Source organism: Callorhinus ursinus, unplaced genomic scaffold (genome assembly GCF_003265705.2).
Source record: "Callorhinus ursinus isolate GAN/ISIS: 27379988/994484 unplaced genomic scaffold, GSC_fseal_2.0 scaffold13, whole genome shotgun sequence".
In the NCBI taxonomy this organism is placed as follows: Eukaryota; Metazoa; Chordata; class Mammalia; order Carnivora; family Otariidae; genus Callorhinus; species Callorhinus ursinus.
This window is the reverse complement of record NW_027397075.1, coordinates 45,623,944-45,648,294: the sequence shown is the minus strand read 5'-3', so window position 1 is coordinate 45,648,294 and position 24,351 is coordinate 45,623,944. Positions and strand designations below refer to the sequence as shown.

At 46.2% G+C, this 24,351-nt stretch overlaps 1 protein-coding gene across 6 annotated transcripts in view; it reads right to left on the bottom strand.

Annotated features, from left to right (window-relative positions):
• Positions 1–24,351, bottom strand: part of PTPN14 (protein tyrosine phosphatase non-receptor type 14) — a 174,984-nt gene that overhangs the window by 9,396 nt on the left and 141,237 nt on the right. For 5 of the 6 annotated variants that reach the window (XM_025877907.2, XM_073900175.1, XM_073900173.1 and 2 more), the window contains 7 exons: positions 23,331–23,409; positions 19,849–21,329; positions 15,103–15,246; positions 13,324–13,542; positions 10,186–10,314; positions 8,107–8,341; positions 4,163–4,326 (listed from right to left, as the gene is read on the bottom strand). In XM_025877907.2, the coding sequence (XP_025733692.1) occupies positions 4,163–4,326; positions 8,107–8,341; positions 10,186–10,314; positions 13,324–13,542; positions 15,103–15,246; positions 19,849–21,329; positions 23,331–23,409 (2,451 nt within the window). The remainder of the gene's footprint in view (positions 1–4,162; positions 4,327–8,106; positions 8,342–10,185; positions 10,315–13,323; positions 13,543–15,102; positions 15,247–19,848; positions 21,330–23,330; positions 23,410–24,351) is intronic. The other variant, XM_073900174.1, reaches the window with a different exon arrangement.

Genomic DNA, 24,351 nt, shown 5'->3' with positions numbered 1-24,351 from the left:
CCCCCCCCCCCCCCCCCCCCCGTGAAGTTATCAAGGATGGAGGAACCACTGGAGGCCAAACAGTACAAACTCAGCTGTAGATCTTTTCTTACTTTACAAGTCATTTCAGCAACTTCCAAACTTTGTGTAGACACGACACAGCACATGCCAGCCTTCTTAGTTGCTCTTCTCCAAAAACAGTTAAATAATGCGCACCACAGACTTAAAGGCGACAGAGGCAAGTCCCCAGGAATAAGGAAAGAAAAAGGCATGTGAATCCTCAAACTGTTAGTCAAAATATACAGCCCACAGCATAAGCTTCGAACTAGTGGGTCTTTGCCTACACGATCCTCCAGAGTAACGGACACCATGATGTCCAACCCAGAGGCACCTAACAATGAACTTATATAAGAACCCACTGCCTGATGAGCATTGCTGAGTTGGGCACTGAAGATACAAAGACAGATTAAAGCTGCTTCTCCCCTGTTCCCGCCAAGGTTTTGACAGCGAGGTTGGGTCACACGAGCTCGGGTCAGGCTTCATCTGCCAAACCCCGGCCTTCACACTTCCTGGCTGTGGGACAGACACGTCCCTTCATCTACTTGTGCCTCGGAATCTGTCACACAAGGGCATTACTGGGACCTCTCTCAGAGTAAAGGTTACTGTGAAGGCTACTTGAGTTGTAAGGCTCCTAGAATGGTGTTGGCACATGGTAAACACTCAGTATAGGTTGGTGGTGGTTCCCATAATGTTGTCATTATTGTCATTGGCATCACACCTTTCCCCTCTGCCACCTCCCTCACCATCATCCCCTGCACCATCAGGACACCCACCTCCTCTACCTCTGCCACCTCCCGTACCTCCAGCTCCACCCACCATTATGATCATTCACAGCCCTCAAGAGGGTACGTTATCTGATAAGGGGCAGGTGGAAACAAGACAAAGAAAGTTCCCCTGGTAATCAACGAGAGTCCTAGTTGCCTTGAAGATTCATTCCCAGAGTCTCTGCTGTCCACTGCCCCTAACCCCAAGGAATCGTGCAGCAGTTGGTGTTGGCTCAGTGTTGTCTAGAAGGCATTTTCTCCTCTCTGCCCCATGAAGAAGGGATAACTTACTCAGAAAAGCAGCAAGATAAGACATCTCATTATTTGGCTAGTGAGAACCTAACCTTTTATTATGAACTAATCTAGGACAGAGCACTAAATCCAGGGGGGCAAGGGAGAGTATCGCAAACCATAAAACTAATGCTTTCTAGAAAAAAAAGTATAGGCATTAAAATGTCAAGCTAACCTTCAGGGACCCACCCAAAGTGCTGGGCCACCAAGAGGCTTGTCAGCACAGCCTGGGAGAGCTCCCTTCCCTCCTCACCTCACAGCTACCTGACCTCACTGCAAGCATCTTTATTTCAGGAAAAAGAAAAGGCATTTCACTGACAAAACTAAAACTGTATGGATTACAGACTAAAATATAAAGTATGCTAAATCCAGAAGCCATGGAAAGAAGGCAGGGAAGTTGAGAGAAAAACAGGACATACAATTTCATATTTATTTGCCAAAATCTTTGCTTAAAAAACAAACAAAAAAGGTAAACATGTTCCACTCTTCTCTTGAAATAAGGGTTTGACTCTTACTAGCCAGGCCTGAAGCAGAACAAAGTAGAGAACTTTTTTCCCCCAACCATCTCCCAATAGCAGTGATGGGAAATGGGACAGATAAGGCTGGCTATATTTGTGCTAGGGGAAGGGAAGTGAACAATATGAGTCATCTTGCTATCTTTGAATATCAATGGGAACAGAAGTCCTTTTTGGACTGACCATGTTCCAGCAAAGAATGTTCTGGCGTGCAACTGGGCATTGAGGAAATCCACTATGTTTGGACACACTGTAGAGAATTTAATCACCCTGAGCCCTCACCAAGTCCATGCGAGGCCCTAATGGCCGAATCCCTCACTCAGCACCACACTGGCTTGGACATGGGCTGTTTATGTTCTACTGGGCCAATAGCATCTCGTGGCCAATGAGCCTTCATGTCATCACATTACTGAGACTCAGCTTTTGATGGGTCTCCAAAGAGCTCAGAACAGAACCATCTTTCATGTCAGACAAGACAGACAGAAGGGGACCGTGGGGAAGACAGTGACACAAGGGGGTGGTAAGGCGGCCCGGTGGGGAGGGGGTGATGACAAGGCCCTTCGCCCTCCTCCAGAGGCCAGTGGTGTCTCCGGTGGAGCTCGGATACACTCAGGTCACGTATACCCCGATTCCGCTTCATCTCTTTCCATCTCTCCAGCACTGAGTCGATTTGGGACTCAATGGCAAGCTCTTCAGTCTACTAGACCCTTCTAGAGACTTCCAGAAGTGACAGGGGAGCAAACCAACAAGAAATCTCATGATGTGAGACAAAAGGATTAAAAACTCACAGAGAATGACAAAATTCCTGTTAGGCAGTCTCAGCTAACTCTGCGATGGGCATTTTGCTCATCAACAGAATGCCTGTTTTTAAAAATGGGCAACTTCTGGTATAACTCTGATTCTACTTTTTTTTTAAAGATTTACTTTAGAGACAGAGTGTGTGAGCAGGGTGGAGGAGAGAGAAAGGGAGAGGGAGAGAAGAAGACTCCCCGCTGAGCATGGAGATCAATTCCATGACCCCTAGATCATGACCTGAGCCAAAACCAACTGCCTGAGCCACGCACGCATGTGGATTCTACTTTTTAGCAGCACATTCATATATACAGACTCAAAGTTTCCAAATGAACTATATATAGGCAGAGAGTTTAAAAATCCTTTGAACATGTTCAAACTTGGTATTTATTGTTTTCCTGGAAGTTTCAATATAACACATTTTTGTAGGGGCAATATTTAATCTGATTTTCAAACCACTGAGTAAATCCATATATTATATCAATTCTCCCACAGAACATGCATTGTCACATTCCCTAATTTAACAACTAATGAGCCACTTCAAAAGTTTCCTTGGATTGTCCAAGCTGTAGGTACTTTTTAAATTTTTTAAAATATATTTATTTATTGAGAGAGAGCGAGAGAGAGCACGAGCGGGGAGGAGAGGGAGAAGCAGGCTCCCCGCTGAGCAAGGCTCGATCCCAGGACCTTGGGACCACGATCCAAGCTGAAGGCAGACGCCTAACTGACTGAGCCACCCAGGCGCCCCTGTATAATTTGGGAATGGGACAAGAACCAATGGCACTTGGCATCTGCCGGCAGAGTGAAGACAGAAAGAACTCGGGACCAGGAGGTAGAAGACCACACTTCTCACCTTACCACCACTGCTTGAGAGCCACGTGGCACTGGACAAGTCACTAAATTGTTTCTGGGCCTCAGTTTCCTTTTCTGTAAAACAGGATGACTGACACGTGCCTGGCTCCTCTACACGGCTGTTCTGAAGACCCCAACTAAGAACGTCAATAAAATAAGCGAAAGCCATTTAAAACCCCCAAAGACCCATGTGAATAAAAGGCTGAAGAATGGTTCTTTAGCCTCAGATTTGATTTGATCTCATCTCCATGAAATCCAAAGCCCCTCTGTACGACTCCCTGGCCTTGAGCAGCAGGGGGACACCCCACAGCCGCAGCTCACCTCTGTGGGGAGAAGAGCGAGGTGTCCAGCCCTGGCATGGGCAGGCCATGTCTGTGCGCTCAGAGGCTCGACCCTGCTGTGCTACCCCACTGCCCGTCTAGACGAGAGCAAACGACCCTCTTCAGATTAAACCTCCCTCTGAAGAACAAAAGACACTGATCCAGTATACACATTTTCACATAGGATTTTGGCCAAAACACATCCCAGAAACGCAAGTCGCATCTAGACAATCTGTGACCAGATAACCCACCGTGGAAGATGATCCACAATAAAACTAGACCAGCTACAAAACACCACAGCCTCCTGGAAGCAGACGCGATGCAGAGCAGACCTTCCTCAGTGTTTCCTATCTCACACTTCCATCTCTTTCTTGCGTGTGTTATCTGCATGTCTACACAGAGCAGAGAAAGGCGGATGATAAGAAAGGCTGTAAATGTCAGAGGCCAACTAGGAATCATGGATCTGGAAAACTCTTGTCAGAAGACAGGAAATGAAGCCCTGGAAATGAAAAGGGCCCCGGGGAAGGTCTGGCTGCGGTGTAGATTTGTCCCCAAGGTGGAGTATTCAGGAAAGCGGCGAATGACTCACTTCATTATGCTCCAGGCAGTAGATCATCAGCTCAGAAAGAATGACCACGCCGGTCCGCCCCACACCAGCGCTGCAGTGGACAACTATCGGGGGGTGCAGGCTCCGGGTGCCTTCCAGCATGCTGTTGGTGTGGCGCCGGACCGACTGGATCTCCTCCAAGTAGGCTGCAAGACAAAATGCAAATCCCGTCACCAAAGTCCTACATGGCTTTGCGTACGAGAAGGTGGGGGGTGGGAAACGGAGGGTGAACCTTTTTTTGTTTTGTTTTTTAAGTGACAATAATTTACAGTTCTTACAAGACCCTAATTATTTGGCTGGTACCCGCGGTACGGTCCTGGATCCAGAAAGGACCAGCTGGGAGTCAATTAGTCCACGGGAGAATTTGTTCTTTAAATTAAATAGTTCTTTTTTAAAAATTAAATTCTGTTTTCCCTCTGCAAATCCCAAAGTCCCCCAAGCAGATGATTCTCGACATTACTTACAGCAATTCCTACTATTAACAGACTGGGATCAGAACACCAGCTAGGTCCCCTTGAAACGCCTGCCTGTCAGAGCCAATTTCTGGTGGGAAGAGCATCCATCTGCCCCTTCCTCCTTCCCCTCACTGAATGAGTGAATGTCAACTGAGGCTTGACTTCGTTTTTAGATTTTAAAATAGGCTTGTGGCGGGGGTGGGGGTGGTTCCCTGCTTTTCAGCTTAGAGTGGTCATGTCAGCAGCTCAAGTTGAGCCCTCCCCTTTCTGGAGGCAACGTGTGTGTGGACTGGAAGGGTCCTGTCACCTCCCGCGTCCCTCCTGACATCCGCCTGGCTCCGCAGGGCTGCGCAGGGGTCTGCTCGCTATTCCAATTGGGCATGAGTGAAAAATTACAGCAGTACAAGCCTTAATGATTTTTCTTGTTCATGGGCATGAGAAAAAGGAAAAGCCTATAAAATGTAATCCTCAAACAGTCCAAGAACCGGAAAAAGTCAATTAGTAATAGAGATTTTATAGTTGCTAGCTCAGGGGAGAAACGGATTTAAAGATTCTTGATACTCAGAAAATCTCATCCCGATGCGGCATTGCAAACAAGACTGGGGAAGTGCTCAAATTGTTGGAGAGAAAAAAAAGTGAGTTCAAACCCGTCTAGTAACTTAGAAGCATCTGTTTACATACAGTTAACATGAACTCCTATTTGCCTTTATAACATTAATGCAATTAAAAAGTCATCTGAAGGGGTGCCTGCGTGGCTCAGTCATTAAAGTGTCTGCCTTTGGCTCAGGTCGTGATCACAGGGTCCTGGGATCGAGCCCCGCATCGGGCTCCCTGCTCCGCAGGAGACCTGCTTCTCCCTCTCCCACTCCCCCTGCTTGTGTTCCCTCTCTCGCTGTGTCTCTCTCTGTCAAATAAATAAATAAAATCTTTTAAAAAAATCATCTGAAGTAGTTTACCAAATTAAGCTATTACTACCAACGCCATCACCACCAGTAATGTAAAATGAGCTAGAACAAAACCAAACAGAGGGAAGGCAATCTGAGATGACCAGACAGAGTAGTTACTATCCGGGACCAACGTGAGCTAAATACCGTGCATGGAATTCTCCTCACAGTTTTTCTGTAAGAGAGGAGAGAAATTTGGTGACCGTGCACTGACAAAAAAGGCAATGTTCACACACAAAAGAGAGCCTTTTCTTGTGCTAAATTTAAGAAGAGAAGTAAAAGGAATATTGATCCATAAAGCAGATGCTACCACCACATGGAGTTTCATAAAACACAGAAAAACTGGATTAAAATGGATGCTCTCTCTAGCAGTCACGTTAATAAAGTTCCTTAAGCTGTAACTCAGTGAAGACTTCTCCAGGCTGGAAGACAATGTGCCCTAAGTCCCCTGCCTGCAGGGAATCTAATTTAAACACAGGCAACAATCTTTTTAAATTCCTAAAAACCTGGAAGAGCCAACATTTCGAAGACCCCCACCCCCAACACACTTAAATTTACATTGTTTAAAAATATTCTCTATGGCAGTGCCTGGGTGGCTCAGTCCATTACGCATCTGACTCTTGGTTTTGGCTCAGGTCATGATCTCTGGGTCCTGAGATTGAGCCCCGCATGGGGCTCCACGCTTGGCAGGGGGTCTGCTTGAGATTCTCTCTCCCCCTTTTCCTCTGCCCCTCCCCACCCGTCTGCCCCCACCCCACTCTCTCTCTCTCTCTCTAAAATAAAAAATAAATCTTTTAAAAAATATTCTGTTTTTCAGTAATTTAGATGGGCCTTCCTTAAATTGGTTCTGATTGAGAAGATTGGACTATAATTTTAATCACCTTATAGACTCAAATCTTCTATCAGGGCTGTTCGCCAATCATCAAACTGATCTACTTTTATTGTTTCCATTTTCTGCATCTTGGAGATAATTCTAGTAAATCAATTAGCAAAAGATTACCAGGAAAAAAAAATTTAAAAGAGCACCGTTACGAGGAAAGAGAGTTCTACAAAGGTCCCTGCCCTCCTTAGGAATATTTGGAGCTACAGGTAACTGTCTGACCTCAGGCGAGGCACAGACCCTCTCTAGATCATGCTCTAGGGCATGCTGTAGGTCCTCGGGTTCCCATCCCCCTCCTGTTCTGTTAGTGACTGCCCCTCGAGTGCCATCATCACTGCCCCAGTGGGAAATGAAGTCCTTGCATCAGCGAACACGTATACATCAGAAGCTTCCTGCTGGAACTGGTTGAAATGGCACTTGTAGGTTCTTGGGAACCTATTCTCTCTCTCTCCCCCTTCTCCTCTCCGCATACCCCAATTCTAAGTAAATATCAAACTAAAATCAAGCGTTCAATGTTATCCAACCTGCAGGTGATGTTCCCACTGTTGTCTGCTCTCAGCTGGACAGGCAACAACATCTCAGTAAAAAATCTGCCGAGAGCCCGAGGTCTCACCGGGAGAGGCAGGAATGCCTTGTCCCCACAAGTGCAGGACAATTAAGCCAGACTGTGGGAAAGGAATGGGGAGCATTGTAGCCATTACCAAAAAGCAGATGGTGGCAATGTCAGATCTCACACCCCGGACTGCCCTCACTGGCCTGCCTTTCTCATGAGACCATAAGTGCCTTCAAAACAGAGACGGTCTCTTTCCTGCATTCTAAGAGCCTGGTCCACAGCCTGCAATGCAGTGGGTACACACTCAATTTCTGGCTTTTCAAACAAAGTATTGCACATATTCTAGGTCAGTGAGCTTCTAAGGAAACCACAGTCTCTCAGAAATATATTGATGAATTCAAAAATGATGGTTTCAAAAACAAGTTGATTCCAGTAATTGCCAGTATCTTAATCAGAGGTAACCAGAAAGTACTCATTGAAATTTCTGCTATATGGAAGGGAAATGCAGGGCTTATGAGACACAAACCCCCATGAAAAATAAAAAATAAATGTTTTTTACAGGGTTGTGTAACTATCACCGGGATCCATTTCTAGAATTTTTCCATTGCCCCAAACAGAAACTTTGTTCTCCTCAAACAATAACTTTCTATTCTCTACTCCCCCTTTCCCCTGGTCCCTGGTAACCTCTACTACATCCTTTCTACCTCTGTGAAGTTTTCAATTCTGGGTACTTCATTAAAATGGAATCACACAATGTTTGTCCTCTTGTGTCTGGTTTCTTCTACTTAACATAATGTTTCCAAGGCTCAGACATGGGACATCTGTCAGAGCAGCCATTTATTGAATACCCAAAAGCCTACATCAAGATAGAATGAACTAGTTTACCACAGTTTCAGCTTATTTGGGTAAAAGGTAAGGAGACTATGATAAATGACATGTATTCTTCTCTGTTCATACCATATGGAGGGACATATACTTCAATAACGTAATAGTTTTGCCACTTATGAGAAAACATCTTCTCTTTCCATTTCACTTCCAACTGATCAGACCATGGAGGCAGCTGGTAAAATTCTGACTGCAAAGAAAAAACTTACATAAAAATCCTTGGACATCCTCTGGGCAGCCGTGATCTGGCCAGTCCGTATACTGCAAATGCCACACTGTCCTTTCCTGCCCAGACAAAAGATGCTTGACCTTCAAGCCTGTGGTTGCATAGCAACCAGAATCTGTTCGGAACTTTGTGGTGACCTTGAACTTGCCGTAGGTGGCCGAGCTGTGCTTGGAACCCAGTTTGGGCCAGTATCGATGGCTCTTGGTTCTTCCGCCTTCCTGAATCACACACAAAAGCAAAACTGGAAATAAGTCAGGGGAAGCTCTTATCCTCTGCATCTTAAAATCCGAGGACAGAGGAAATGCAAGTAGCTTCTAGGTCACGGACTCAGGGCACTGTGCAGTCTCCATCACAGGGGAGATCCCATGCATTGACGCTAAGACCTAATAAGCTTCACAAGGGTAGTTACAGCAAGGAAATACTCAGAAGACTGACAACCGAGCTGCAGTCGCAGAAGAGCTAGTGGAGAGGGGCCAGAAGCAGGAACCAGATGGGGTCTATCTATAAGGTTTGCGCAGTTATGTCACTGCAGTGGGGGGTGGATCAGACGGCGGCTTGGAAGGAACCCCAGAGCAGGAAGTGTGAAAGACACCTGCCTCTTTCACTGACCAATCCTGTGAAAGTAGGTTTAGCTTCAATTTCTATCACTCCTAAGTGTCCAAGTGGATGACAAATTCCAAGAGACTCTAAGCCTCTGGCGGCCACACAGATCACCAGCCTTCGTGTCTGTCAGGCTGGCCTCCTGGTCACCCTCTCGGCTCAACTGCAACCTCTTCGGAGGGCCCTTGGCTGTGCATCTGAGTGAAAGCAGCCCCCCCCACCACTCTCTATCCCATTCTCCCTTCCGCTTCCTTCGTGGGTGGCCGTGACTCCCACTGGGCTTCCTTTATTTGTTCATTTTGTATGGTCCCTCCCACCAGGATGGAAGCTCCCTGGGGACAGGGATCACGCCTAACTTGTCGGCCACCATGCCCGGGAGATCAGCACAGATGACACACTACATTGAGTTCAATGAATCCCTTCCAGTAATGAGATTTGATAAGACGATAAAACGATTCCAGAGATTTTATGGAGAATTTACTCTTCATGGGAAGTTCATACGGGTCAGCTGAGAGAAGCACCACTGGCTTTAAAGGGCTGGAAGTGCCTTTCACCACTATCTTCTTAAGGGGCGGCTCTGGAAAGCAACTGCTCAGAACAGTCAATGAAGGAAACGTGTTTTTTGTTTTTTGTTTTTTTCAGTTCATTGCTCCCCGCCCTTTAAAACTTTGTAGGAAGAGGGTAGGCCTTACCGTAGATACTGGTGAAAGACAGATGAAGCAGGTCCCTTAAATGACTTCAAAACAGAAGTTAAAATTTCATGAAATTCGGAAGAGAAGGAAGCGGTTAACATAAAAAAAAAAAATTGAGAATGTGACAAGAGAAGAAATACAAAACTTCTTCCCTTAGAGGCGGCAAGCTCGGAGCAAACTGCTAGGTTGACCGGTTTTTATAACACCACGCAGAGTTCTCTAGTTACAACAGAAAAACTATGTTTGACTTGGCAAAGACAGAAAAAAAAAATTTTTTTTCCCCTCTCCCCAAAGAATAGAGAGACCTCTACAGGAACAACAGTTTCTGGTCTCTTTTCAGCTGATAAGCATGAAGCTGTGTGGGGCTGGCTATGCCCGAGGTGGGGAATGTGTGCCGATTTACCCACAGCAGCCCCAAAGTTCTCCCTCAGATTCCAGGGGAAAGATGATTGCTTTGTTTGGCACACAAAAGTGAGCTGGCTGAACCGAAGTTTGGTTCTTATTTGTTTGATTGATTTTAGTTTATGGCAGTCTAAGGAAAAGCGCTGAAGAGCTGGATGAAAATGGGACACGACAATAAATTATCTTTGGGAAATAAAACAAATCCATGTGGGAGAAGAGAAAAGAAATGGGTCCCAGAGAGAAAAAGGATTTGCAGAGAAATGGTGCTGTAGGAAGCAGGATGAGGCAGTGAGGTCACCAGGTGCAAAGCTGGTCTCTGGCCACCCCCCCGCCCCGGGAACGGACCGCTGTGCCCCTGGTGCCCTTACCTCTTCTGCAGTGACCATGGCGATCACGTTCGCTCCCTGCTCCCACACCATCTGCCAGAAGTCGTGACATGTGTGTGGCAGGGGCCCCTGAGTAGCTATGTAGTGCCATTCTGCCCCACCAACCACCACCTGGAAACCAAGGAAAGCAATGGTAAATGAACCCCAAATCCAGGACGGCATTACCTGCTGACCATGGGAACATCTGTCTCTACCTGAAAACCCCTGATAATATTTTTTTGGCCAAATGGGTTAGTGCCATTATCAAAAAGCCTGGGGACACATTCTCACATGAAAATACTTTTTGCCACTCAAGCCTATTAAAATACACCTAATTTTTGTCTGTAATTTCAATTATATACAAACCAGTGAGTGTTAAAAACACATACACATTACATGACCCTATGGGTGTGTATAACCTAACAGAATTTGTGGCAGAAACAATACTTGTGCTTACTATGTGCGATGTACTCTGATCGCTTCTATTCTTTCCTCTTCTCTATCTAGTCTATTTAAAACACACACATACAATTCAAAACTGGTCCTGATTACTAAATTGATTTCACACCCCACTATTATACCGTGATCCACAGTTTGGGGGCACAGTACTCTCTGGCATCCTTTTAAACAATGAAAAAAAAAAAAGTGTTCATGAAATAACATCCCTTTGGAAGCGATGCCTTTGTACCAATGACCTATGAACTGTGTCATAAACCTCCATCATTCCCGCTACTCCGTGGTGCCATATACGGTAGGGGTGTTACAAATGCACTTAAATCAACAATACATGATATTTGATTGTTAACTTCTCCCTTGTGCAGTACCACAGTATCCAAACAAAATTTGGAGTCATGAGATGATTTTGGATAATAAAAGTATTACCCCATGCAGCTCAGGGTGATCTTGGGAGGCTAATTCCGCAGCTATTAAGTATCAGTGGCAGAGAGTCATGAGGAAGTCGTGCCCAAAGTGTTGAAGGTCATGCCGTCAGGGTGAAACCGTGCCCTGGGGGGGGGGGGGCATTTTTTCTGTGTTCCTTTCCATTCCTGTGCAAAGTCAGGCCTCCTTAGACATCCACCAGTGCAAATCTCTGGATAGCTCTTGGAGCATGAAGTGATCATTGTTTGAAACTTTTTTCCCTCATTTATTTTATGAAACTATACACTAACTGGATTCCAACAAAAACAATGTCAGCTATTGTCTCATTACACAAGACATGTTTAGGTCAAAGCTGGCAAGCAAAATCCATTTTCCAAGTACTGGTGGGAGATAACATTCATATATTGGCTGGCTGGCCAGGTTTCGTTTATCTGTGGAATTGTGATTTTAGACATTAGCCTCTCTGGCACCCAAAATATAGGAACCATAAATACTTCCAGAGTATGCGGCTGCCTGGGGCCTTTCAGCAAATTCCAAGTATTGACAGGAGGGCATTAAAAACTGCATTAAAAACACAACAACCAATGCTACTGAGGTAGATTTCACAGATGTGATGATTCTACCTCTGGAGCAAATCAATCTCTGCTCTGTGTTAATAGCTGCTTGGAACCCAGGGAGAAAACATTGGCAAGATACACAACTCTATTCCAAAAACACAAGGACAAGTTCTTGCAAGCTCTATGGGTCTATTAAATGCACCCATGTCTAACTCAGATCCACAAGATGAAATGTAAGCCTTGGAGAATACAGACGAAGGGGATGCTTCTGTTAACAATACCCAATGGGCAAGAGCAGATGGAAAATGACGAAGGATATTTGGCCCAAAGAAGAAGATAGCACAGTATAGCTATGTCAGATTCCAAAGACATTCTATCAAGAAGCAGCTGTGCGATTTGTATCTTTGTTTGATTATTTTGGTTGTTATTCCATAATCTAAATTAAGCCCAGGAAACTGACTAGCGTCAGTTTACGTGAGAGTTTCCTGAGGTTCATTTTTTATAGTTTTAGTTTTCACTCTCAAAAACTAAAGTACCCAATATGATCCACAATTGTTACTCCTTTACATTTTTTGACAGTAGTTTCTGGTACTTAAAGATATACATGGAATTATCTATGCTCTGTGTACAAAACCCCTCCATCCAACCCCAGTATTCTTTTCCTATTCTGTCCTGCAACTATTATGACGGATACGTGCACCAGACATCTGGCTGTATTTTAGAAGCTCAAAGGAAACTACCAAAAATTCAGCTACAGTTGGAAAGTCCAATGAAGAAAGGAAGTAACTCCAACAAGGCCAAAAACAGATTTATAAGGTTATGATCACAGAGGACTATTACCATGAACTGTGTATTACTTAAAAACATCCTGCTGTAATATTAGTATATGAATAAATTCTCCCACTGTGGAAATCAGTGCATATACAGTGACATTCTAAGCAACTATGTTCTGTTACTAGGAAGACTGAGGAAGGTAAACCATTTAGGAAATATTTAACCATATACACCTGTATCTAGAACTCTACATTTTAGCTCGGGTCGAGCTACGCTAATTTTAAAGTTGATGAAATACTGAGATGTGAAGATTTGAAGTATCTGAAATACCAACAAAAATTTAATGATATTCATGCACTGAATAATGCGGTCAATCTTGCAAGAGTCACTATCAACCACACCTTTCTGGCTTGTGTTTAAATGAATCCACTCTTCTAAATAACATGCAAATTTGGGACTTCAGCGGGACAGCACATAACCCGTAGCAGTACCAGGGAGAACTGGTAAGTTTCCGTTGCTCCTGAACATCCTAAAACCTTCATTGACAGGAGAAATACAATGCCTGCAACTTCCAGAGTCTCCATCATGTGCTAATTAGGAACTGAAGAGGACAATCCTCAGCTTTTCCCTGTGAGTGTTAGGGAGAGTTACAACTCAGAGAGGAAAAAGTGAAACCCTCTATGGTGAGCAGGCTGCAGAAATAGCTGACCTGAGGTTTTCCCTGAGGCTGCGAGGCTTCCTTCTCTCTGCAGAGACAGACATGCCCTTCCAGCTGACTGAGATGCACAGGAGTTCAAAACACTCCCTCGGGGGCTGGGGACGAGCCAAGATGCTCAGCCGGAGCCTTACGATTTTTTTTTTTTTCTCCCTGCACATTTGCCCCTAACCCAGCGATCTTCCTCAAGCCTCCCCAACACGCTCCCCTTCTCACCTTGATGTGGGAGGCATTAATGTAACCTGTGTTATTCTCTTTGGTCGGGATCAGCTCCACTCTGTTCTCCTCATAGGGGACCACTTCGCGGATGCGGCTTCGCTCGGCGTTTTCGGGCAGAGTGGCCGTGCTGAAAATGCCGTTGGCCTTCTTCTTTGGAATCTGCTCATATTCTGTGAACACCATTCCCTCTTCTAGCTTTTTCTTCAGGGTTCTGAACTGCAACAGAAACTAATCTTCAGCTCTCTGGATTACCTTATCCAAAAACTCCAAGTCAGATTCCTTTAAATATCTGCAGTGATCGTGTTAATAAGTAGTTTCAGGACATACAATGAATGCTTGATTATTTTGGTCTCCTTATTCACCATATTGCTAGTTTCTCTGGCCCAATAACCAATTTCCTTCTCACTCATGCTTTAAACAGAACCGGTCACTAAGGCCAGGCAAGAACTGAAATTCAACATCAGTATTTTCGTTATTAACACCTCTATTTAAAGTCCTGTGATAAGGAGCGCCTGGGTGGCTCAGCTGGTTAAGCGACTGCCTTCGGCTCAGGTCATGATCCTGGAGTCCCGGGATCGAGTCCCGCATCGGGCTCCCTGCTCAGCGGGGAGTCTGCTTCTCCCTCTGACCCTCTTCCCTCTCATGCTCTCTCTCTCAAATAAATAAATAAAATCTTTAAAAAAAAAAAGTCCTGTGATAAGAAGAATGTTCATCTTTAATTATCCAAACATCATCCTTTTCTCCGCTTCCAGAGAGGGCTTTTTTTTTTTCTTTTTGAGCTAAATTTAAGATGGTACTGGTCCACAGTTCCCTAGTTCTGAGGATGAGATTCTTTTATTTTCCCATGGCCAAACTAATTATAAAAACATGGTATTCATTGGATTAAATGCGGATTCCTCTAAAGTCCCTTCTGCCTTTAAAACCTTTCTAGTACTTCACATATACTGGCAGAAATCTAAAACAGGATTGTTACTAGCACTCTATTAAATTTACACACGTTTCGGGGTGCCTGGGTGGCTCAGTGGTTAAGCGTCTGCCTTCGGCTCAGGTCATGATCCCGGGGTCCTGGGATCGGGTCCCGCATCGGGCTCCCTGCTCAGCGGGGAGCCTGCTTCTCCCTCTCCCACTCCCCCTGCTTGTGTTCCCTCTCTCACTGTGTCTCTCTCTGTCAAATAAATAAAGTCTTAAAAAAAATTTTTTTTTACACGTGTTTCTTAACCGGACAGGAATTTCAGGAACTAAAGGAACACCTTTCTTCACCTCTAAAACACTACCATGGATCTTCTTCCCGCTTTTCAAAACCAAAGTTCTCACAACGCATTATCCTAACAATGATAAATCAGCCATGCCTTATAGCCAAACAAGGGGATGGTCTATTAAAAGAATCCTTTAAGTGTTTGGGTAAGATAATCACTCCCTAAGAAAGGGTTCACAAAATTCATAGAGGTTTGAGAGCTACGGCAAGGGCTTAACTTCTTCGTTTTGCAAAAACAGAAACAGGTCCAAAGAAACGGAATGACTGGACCAAGGCCACGCAGCCTGTTAGGGGCTGGTCCCGTTATGCAGGCATCACTGTGCTGACTCGACAAAGAAACTTGAGATGCTGGAAGGAATCAATTTAATACAATGCACACACTGGGTCTTGCTAATCTCAAATTGGAGAATTAATTCATCAAACAAACCTTAGTGCTGGCATGTTTGGGCAAGGAGAGAGAGCGCTCTGGAATCCCAAGGCCACAGAGCATGAATCACACGTTTGACAAGCCCAGCGCTTACCCTCTCGTCCATGGGAACTCGGGTGGCATCAGCTCGACTGTCTTCCCGCCCTGAGACCCGGGCAACTGAGAGTCCATTCAATGCTGCCAACATGAGCGGCCGCTTCTGTGCCTCCAGGCTTGCCATCTTCTGCTTCTCTAGATTCTTGTGGCAAGAAAAGGCATGTTCTCATTGTTTATTATACGGGTAGAATGCTGGAATGTGTTTTAATCTCCCCAAATCTGTAACTCCCCAGCCAAGGAATGCAGACAATCACCATTAGTGGGGCAAATTCAAACACAGCCTTCCCATTATTCCCACTGTGCTGCGGAAGCCAGTTCCTCCGGGACTCCTGAGCTTTTATCTAAAAATGGATGAATGAATGAACTAACAAACAAACAAGTAAGAGCAAAGACTTCATGCAAATACCCCCCTGCCATGGGGCTCACTCAAAAAGGAAAAAAAAGAAAAAAAAAAGAAAAACTGTGTACCAGCAAGACACTTCCGGAAGGTAAGGGCTGAAGGAAGACAGGATGGGGGGAAAGAGAAAAAGCGTCATGAACAATCCAATCCAGTCACAGTGATGGACCTCTTATACAGATTAAATGATAAAAAAAATCTATAAACATTGTTTGCTGCATTGTTAAGAAATCTAGATTCATAAACCATAAAGAAAAACCTTCCCAAGTTTCCATTCTGAGGGGCTGAGATGGAGGATGTCAAATCCTATATTGAAGCTTTGGTCCCTGGGACACCATCCCTGGTGCGAGGGCTGACGTGGGTTAGCAGACTTGCCAACACCAAAGTCTGTGGTCATCTAACATGCTCCAGGAGGCATTACCCCTCCTGCTGCATCCAAAAGGCCCCAAGGAATGGGCACCATGGCTCCCAATGACCAGGGTGGAACTGAATGGGACACAGCTATGGGAGAATATGGATTTGGGGGCTAAGCAGCCCATTCTGGGAAAAGGGTTGGAGGTCAACGCGTGGCCCTTGTTTGTGGCATTTTGATTTCCTCTCCATCCTCACCTGCACCAACATTCTGAAACTGAATCAGTCAAGGTTCTGGTTGTTATATCTACTGCTGTGCTTTCTTGTGCCCCCTAAATGGACTGAGGTATAAAAGAAATCTCCTTTTACTCAGGCTAGCCAGTTAGAGCATTTCCCAAAAATAGTTTTGTTTTAGAAGGCAGAAGAATAGCAGAACTTCCTACAGCATACGAGCAGAGGAGTTAAACGGCATTTAAGATTTTGATCCTAAGAGAAGTGAAACCGTTCTGTAGATTCCTTTGGCTGCCACAGGTGAAGGGGGTCATCTTATCCCTGATTTCTCTTCAAGGCTTAAGGTTTTCTGTTTTTTGTTTTTCCGAGTCTATCACTTAAAAATTTACTCCCCGAGAGGTGTGGTGATGGAGCCATGGTATTGGCGGAGGACAAAGGGTTAGCGGGTTATTCCAAGTGTGGGGGGGGTGGGTGGGCATTAGAACCCCACATGCATCCCATCAGCTTCTCAATGTCCCTAGTCAGGACGGAGCCCTGGCCCCTCTGAGTGACCGCCAATAAGATGCTTCATCCAGTGACAGGACCGACCCACCACACAAACTAAAGGAACATCTCAGAGGAAGACTAACTGTGGGAAAGTGAGAAAAGGCGGATTCACCTTCAGCCAAAAGAACGGCCCTGGCCTCTCAAACCCAGGAAGATTTTGAAGATTCTAGATTCCAATTTTGGGCTTTTGTTTGTCTGCTTGCTTATTAGTTTGTGTCTCTGAGAAATAATTTTTTTCCCCTGTCACCTCTTTTAATTGGGAACATTTCACTTCCTTTGCAAAATTCTGAGAAAAGCAATCATTTCGGGAAAAAAAATGTCCCTAAGGTCCTCCAAACAGTCCTTCTGCTTCCTTCCCATCTGTACCATAAGGTGACACTAACGAGGCCTAAGGCAAAAAGTAACCAACGTGTCTTTCTCAGGAAAGGATTACTAGTTACCTAGTGAAAACTGAAACCCCAGCGATAAACGATTTCTCTTAGTTCCTTCTCACTTATTCTATCAGCTTGTTATCAGAGATAAAAAATAAGTAACTCAAAAATCTGATTTGGCCTTTTCTGTTCCTGGCACCCAATTTGGGGTTCAGGGGCTACAAACAGTGAAATGTGCTCACGGCAGAAGCCGGAAGGAGGAACCTACCACAACAGCGGGCCTGAATCATCCATCAAAGAGACAAGTGGCTCCAAAATTATGGAGAGTTGCCCACAGGGTACATTCTCACCATACCTGTCCCCCTCCAGTTCCCCTTTGGTTAAATTTTCTGTTTTCTTATCCTAGAGAAGCCTGGACAGCTTTCTCCATTCTTACCCATTCCTAACAGGCCAGGCACAAGCTGTCCATGGTGGGAAAGGCATGGGGGTGGGGTGGGGGGGAGCTTCTTGATAAAAAAGAGCAGATGGAGAACCATCCCAACCTTCAGAGCCACTCACTGGCACAGTGGCTTCACTGAAGAACCTCCTAGTCCTTCTCTAAGGTCAAGACACCAGCCAAGGAGAGCAGTCCCTGAGCTCCTGAGCATATATAATTGGGGGGGGGGGGGAAGTCAATGGGAAAACGAAGTAGGGATGGGGTAATGATGTTCCTGAGCTACAATTAAGGGGTGAAATCAGTTATTCACTATTATCCATACGGATGGGGTGGGAGGGCATGCAGGAAAAACAGTGGACACTCCCTTGCTTCTCTGTAATGGTGCATGAAGCTCTATGTAGGGAGTCAGAACCACGGGTATGGATCCAGGGTTTTGATGAATACAGGTAACAAGAGGAGAGGATGAAGATGACCACCATGAAGCTATGGGACCATGTAGGTGTCAATAAATGTCAAATCAGCAGGGGAAACAGCAGAGCCAAATGTTCGGACTGACAGGTTCTTGAGTTGTGGTAAAGGAGCCCCTGGGGCCAAGACGTGCTGAAAATCCATTTCTACCATTGCATGACTTTTTCCAAGCTGGGAAAGCTCTCCCCCATGGCGCCACCCCCGTGTTTCATTCCATCCCCCAGCCAAATGGTTTTATTGGCCAGAGGCACAAGCACATCTTTCACAATTTCCCTCTAGGTTTGCAAAAAGTGGAAAAAGTTATGCCTGTACCAAATTCTTAGCGCTATTCTACTCAGGGCCAAATTGGAGCTGCTGGTAATGTTCTGAAAATTTGTCTAAAGTAATAATGTTGCTACAGGGGCACCTGGGGGGCTCAGTCGTTAAGCATCTGCCCAGGGTCCTGGGATCGAGCCCCCAATCGGGCTCCCTGCTCGCGGGAAGCCTGCTTCTCCCTCTCCCACTCCCCCTGCTTGTGTTCCCTCTCTCGCTGTGTCTGTCAAATAAATGAATAAAATCTTTAAAAAAATTAAAAAATAAAGTAATAATGTTGCTACAGATTAGATCCCTGAACCCCAAAACGTGGCTTCCTTAAAACTTGGGCCTTTAACTGTTCTCTCAGCTTGATTACCCACTGGGGTGCAGGGAGACTTATAAAGGAAGGGAGTCTAAGAACCCTCTCAAAGCAAATTTTAACTTGGCAGCCACTCTGGAGTTCCTAAGCGCCAGCTACCTTACAGTAGAGGTGTGGTACCTGCAGAGGAAAAGTCAAGGAGGGTCTGCTTACTTGTAATGAAATGATTTTTCATTTTTTAAGGGAGTGAAAATTTCCAGAACAAGCAGCAATGGTAATCTGAAGGTTTTTTTTTTTTTTTTTTTTTTAAGTAGCAACAACAGGGGTGCCTGGGGGGTCAGTCAGTGAAACATCTGACTCTTGGTTTCAGCTCAAGTCATGATCTCAGGGTTGTGGGATTGCACTCAGCTCGAAGTCCCCTTGAGATTCTCTCCCTCAGCCCCTCCCTCTGCTCTCTCTCCCTCTCTCTAAAATACGATGAATAAATAGAATTTTAAAGTAGCAACTACAATCTATCAATTTTCTCATTAGGAGATAATTCACTTTGTTGGTCTGTTACCTATGCGCTCTTCTTCTGGCAACAGACCTGGTCCCCAGCTGGTACATACCTGAATGAGAGTTAGTTATGTCTAATATCAGGCATCTTCAAATGTTGTGTGTGTAGATACATGTGTGTATTCACACGCACGTGTGTGAATTCTGATAGAATGAGCTTAATGGGGAACTGAAGCTCAATGGTGAACTTGTGAGTTTACTGCAGTGTTCATGGTTTGTATTAAACATCTGTTGAAAGAAAATCTGAAAATAAGGCCGGACACATCATGGTCCAGTCAATGTTGGTGAGCCATCCTGACACAGAGATCTCCACACAAAGCTACGTTCTGAAGGGATGCTTCTCTCTTACACTATCTAATCAGGGAAAAATGCTTTCCCCTGGAAGAAGCAACAAGAGACACAGCAGCTCACACAATAGCGTTAAATGACCCTGAATAAAGAGCATGATGCTGGCCTGGACTCCGTCCCGAAAACCAGCCTGCAGCATGCTAACTCCATGACGGCGCTGGGTGCCAAGTACACCAATCAGAAGCCCTGAATGAACATGGAAGATTTAGCTGAAAGAGTAAAACACATGGTTTTGTGAAAGAAAATAGGGCCTGATGAAATGCCCACTGATTCTCCAACTCCCCAGCACATGCCCTGGATAGGCCCCGAACCTTCTCCAGTGCCCAGCATCCGGGTGCTTTTACTCTCTGAGTCATGGCAAAGGAGCAGAGGAGGCTGGGGTGGGGGTGGGGGGCCCAGACTCCGCCCTGGGCGAGCAAGACACTTACCCTGAGGGCCATCTCTCTCTCTACAATGCTGTCTTCCAGGGAGAACATCTCGGACACGGGTCTCTCCTTCACAGGCTCTTTTTTGACCCGCTCCTTCACGCTCGTCAGGTCGGGTTCCGAGATAGACGGACCGAGGGAAGGCCCAGCCACGGCCAGCTGGTCAGCTCGGGAGACGCTGATGGCCTTGGCCGGCCCGTGTCTCAGGACCCTGGCCCTGGCCATGGCAGGAGGCAGGCTGACCTGGTCTTGCCTCAGCGCCCCATTGCTAACACTTTTCCTTGGGCCAGGGTACTCGGGTGGGGGTTTGTTTGGGATCCGGGCCAAGGCTGCCTGTAGCTGGGCACTGTAGCCCATCTTCTCCCGGAGCACGGGGATCTGGGGCACCGATCCCGGGGCCTCCTCCTCCTCCTCCTCCTCGCTCTCACTGCTGTGGATCAGCATGGTGGCATCCGAGAAAGTCTTCTTGTGGTGGTAATGGGGGAGCTGGTGAGCCTCGTGGCTCCCCGACACCTCCTCGGGGGGTCCCTGCTCCCGGAGCGTGTTTCGGCGAGCCATGGGGATATTGAGCGACTTCAAGGTCATGGCTTCCATGCCCCGCACCATGCTGCTCATCACCTCCAGGCTGTGGCGCTTATTCACCGTGCCATGGTGCTTAGTGGCCGTGAGGGGCTCGCTCACCTCCTGGAGAGACTGGTGCACCACCGGCGAGCTGTCCTCTTGGAAGGTCTTCACTGAGAGCTGCACTTTGCGGGTCACCAGGTCAGGGCTACTGCCGCTGACGTACTTGTGGCGGTGGCTGGCAAGGTCCGGGGTGCTGGTGGCAGGGCGCGGCCGCGGGTAGGGGGGTGGCGGCCTGAAGAGATAGTTTTTGAGCATATGGGCCGTGTTGTAGTTCTGGGTGCCCTGCAGCTGCATGTTGGCCAACTCCGGCGTGCTCACCGTGTGGGAGATGGCACTTGCCCCTGGCTTGCTCGGCACCATGTTGTTCTTTGGGTTTATCTGGTCAGACGGACTGACCAGTTTGTTACTGTAGCCTCCCTGCGGCCCATAGGGGACGGTGTAGGGGTGCCTCTCCCGCATCTCAGGCTGGCTGTACACCAGATCCTCTGGCTGGTTGTAGGCATGCGTGTTGATGATGTTGAGGTTTCGCAGAGACTGGCTCTGGCTGTCCGCGTGCATGACCCCCCTCTTCAGCTGCCGCATGACTGTCTCATAGTCAGGCGTCGGCCGGTAGGATGGCACGATGATGGCGCTGTGCCGGTGGCTAGGGATGTAGTCCGCCCGCATGATGTCACTGCCCGGGATACTGAGGTTGGAGGACACGGGAGAGGCCTGGATGAACGTCTGGGAGCAGCTGAGGGAGTTGACGCTGTGAGCACTACACACACTGCCATTGGTGATGGCGCCGTTTAGATAGTTTAAGTCCAGGCTGTTGTGAGAGTTGCGGTATAAGGCTTCTTCATTCCCGGGGACAATGCTGTCTACAGGGAGGCAAACAAAGGCACGTGAGCCTCCACATCATCCTGCCTCAATTACCTTCATCCTCACACTCAGGGGTGTGATTTTTGCAAGTCATTAAGAGTGAAATTCTGTGGTCTCCCCGCAACATATTCCATGGAAAAACGAGTAACTCTTGGGTGAGATGCCAACATACAGAAGGAACACTTTAAAGCATACTAACAAGAAAGAGGGAATCTAATCAAAGGAAACTAGGCACATTTGGATTAGTCATCACCTGGCCCAGTTCTCGATTTTGCCATGAGCTCTGCAATCAGGCACCAACAATGGCCCTCATGGTGGGTAAACCGGTCTTCCTGTGCAGGGTCCAGCAACAGAGGACTGGATATTAGGGCCAGGAAGTCAAGAACTTTAACAGGGCAACAGATTTGACGTTACTGAGTACCTGAGGCTCATGTTCTTGACGGCAGTGGAAAAGGTCCCCTTACCCGAGGGATGGCTGAGCATTCATTAAGACACAAGACAAGCGATGCAGCCAGGATGTCAGCATGCATGGCTAGTTTGTTCTGATCAGCAACCAGAGGAGGCAAAATCAGAATCAGGGGTTCTTTTAGCCACTGCCTAAAACTCTCCTCTAGAATCGGTTTCCTCACTGAGGTTAATTCACATTAAAATTAATAATACCTTAAGGAGGTATCTAAAGGGATAAAGAGATTTCTAAAGTCAGGCCCATTCTAGGTACGTACACGTGTACACACACGTGCGCGCACACACACACACACACAAAGGCAACCTCTTGCTGAGACACTTTTCGGTAGGCAAAGTACATTCATTTTCACACTATGGATTTAAGCATGAGCAAAGTAGAGGAAGACAAGGCAGAAAGGCAAACAAAACAAAACACCCCCACCAACCAGAAAAGGTGACTGAAAACACTCAGCTGCCTGAAGAGGAGTATGGTCCCAGACCAGATGAGATGAGCTGGGCAAGAAAAACCAGCAAAACACAGAGACAAAGGTGTCCCCCTTCTCCACCTCTAGTGGGGTTTCGTGTTTTCCCACAGAAGCAGGGCAACTCTGCTAGTCTGCTTATAAAAAGTAGAGTTTTATTAAATAGTCTTGATTATCTAAGTTTCCATACGCACACTCTGACAGCACAGAGAGATTCAAAATAGGCGGCATACAGTAACACAGAAACGAATTATCCATTTAACAGACTGTCAACATCCAAGTTTAATATCATTCCTTTCTTGAAATGCAGTTTAGTGTAATGATGAAGAGCCCTAGCTCTTGACACCAGTTTTCCTCTCCAAGTTCCTCCAACACTCCTTCTGTATCCCACTTTCTGTATCTGCAAAATGGAATAATGGTACCCATTGCGTGGGTTCAAGGATTAAATGAATACGTTGCAAGGGCTTAGCAAACTGCTGAGGGAGAGGAATTGCCCTATAAACGTTAATTGTGATTATTATAATCATTATTATTGGAATGAATTTTTCTCACACATCTTGTATGGTGGTGTTTGGGGGAGAAAAAGAGGAAGAAAACAGATGTACTCAGAGGCAAGAACAAGTGCACAGACAACTGGCAGGCAATAGTGAAAAAGAGGAGTTCAGAGGATTTGTGCCTTTCTTTTAATATTCTGGACGCCGGTATTCTCTGTCCCCATGAGAGCCCAGTTGACTGTTCCAAGCTTTCCGACAGGGGCAGCGAGGGTAAAGAGTATTCCACTGGGCTTACTGTCCCTCTCTCTTCTCCAAGCCCACTTACCAGAGGCAGGAGGAAAAGGAACTTGCCCCCTGCCTTCTCCCAACTCCCTTGGCAGCCAATTCTGGAAAAATTTTCCTCTTGGGGGCCAATGACATTCTATGCCTTTCATAAATCGAAGCTGCTGCCTGTTGTCATTCAGACAATGACAAAGTCAAAACAAAAGTATGACTGTCATCTAAAAAAAAAAATCATCTTTACTGCTCACAGGTCCTCAACTTTTCATCTGACGAAGGGAAAATGGCAAGCCCCAGTTACCTTGTGAAGTATGCGTTTCCGAGTAGTGTTCCCCACACTGGACGTGCATGGGAGGCAAGATGTACGGCTGCTGTCGGGGCTGAAAGAGAAAACACGACAAACGTGGGAAGGCCACGGCCCAAGGGGCGGTGGACGCTCGCTCGCAGGGAACCCGCCCATCACTCACCCACACCTGCAGGGAAGCACCTGCCTGTCCGCCCTTGACCCATCCCTCTTTTGCTCATCTGTACCCCTGTCTCCTCGCTAAGTTTAGGACTGGAGAAACAGGAAAGGGAGGAACAGGGAGGCTGGTTCAAGGTGGGAGAGATAAAGAGGCTACAATGAACATATCTTCTAGTTCCTGATACACTTGCAAAACTCCCAATGCCTTTTTTCAGGGATAACTCAGAACATAGATATTACTCTCTTCTACCTAAGAAATAGTGAAAGACTATGGGGGAACTATCATTCATTCTATTCAAAGTTGGCTGTACCTATGACCCTTGTTCGCAACACCACATCAATCTCCCAATAGGGACAGGGGGAGTGTTGAGCTGCGTCCACTTGCAAACTCGTGTAAAAATCTGAAAGGTGATCCACAACAGTAAGTGTGTAGTTCTCAAGACCACCTATGGACCCTCACATTGTAGAACCCAATGTGGGAAGGCCTTGCAGGAATTCAGTTCAACCATCTCCCCCCACTTCGGTGAAGAATCTTTTCCAAAAGATTCTTAAAGATGGCCATTTGAGGCTCAATCTGATTAACTTACTGCTGTAGGCCAGGGTAAACTCAGAGGGAAAAAAAAATGCTTAGACAGGTTCAATATTTGGGTAAGCCAAATAGGGAAATATGGTTAGTTGCTAATGGTGATCTAAAACAAGACGCTGAACCTGAGTAGGTCTCAGCTTCTTGTCAATCAAATCAGGCCTCTTCCCCCACCCCACCCCCATCACAAACAATATCCATTTTATTTATATATTGGGGTTCCAGATGCGAATTTGAAGAAAAAGCTTTGAGACTAAAAAAAAAAAAAAAAATCTT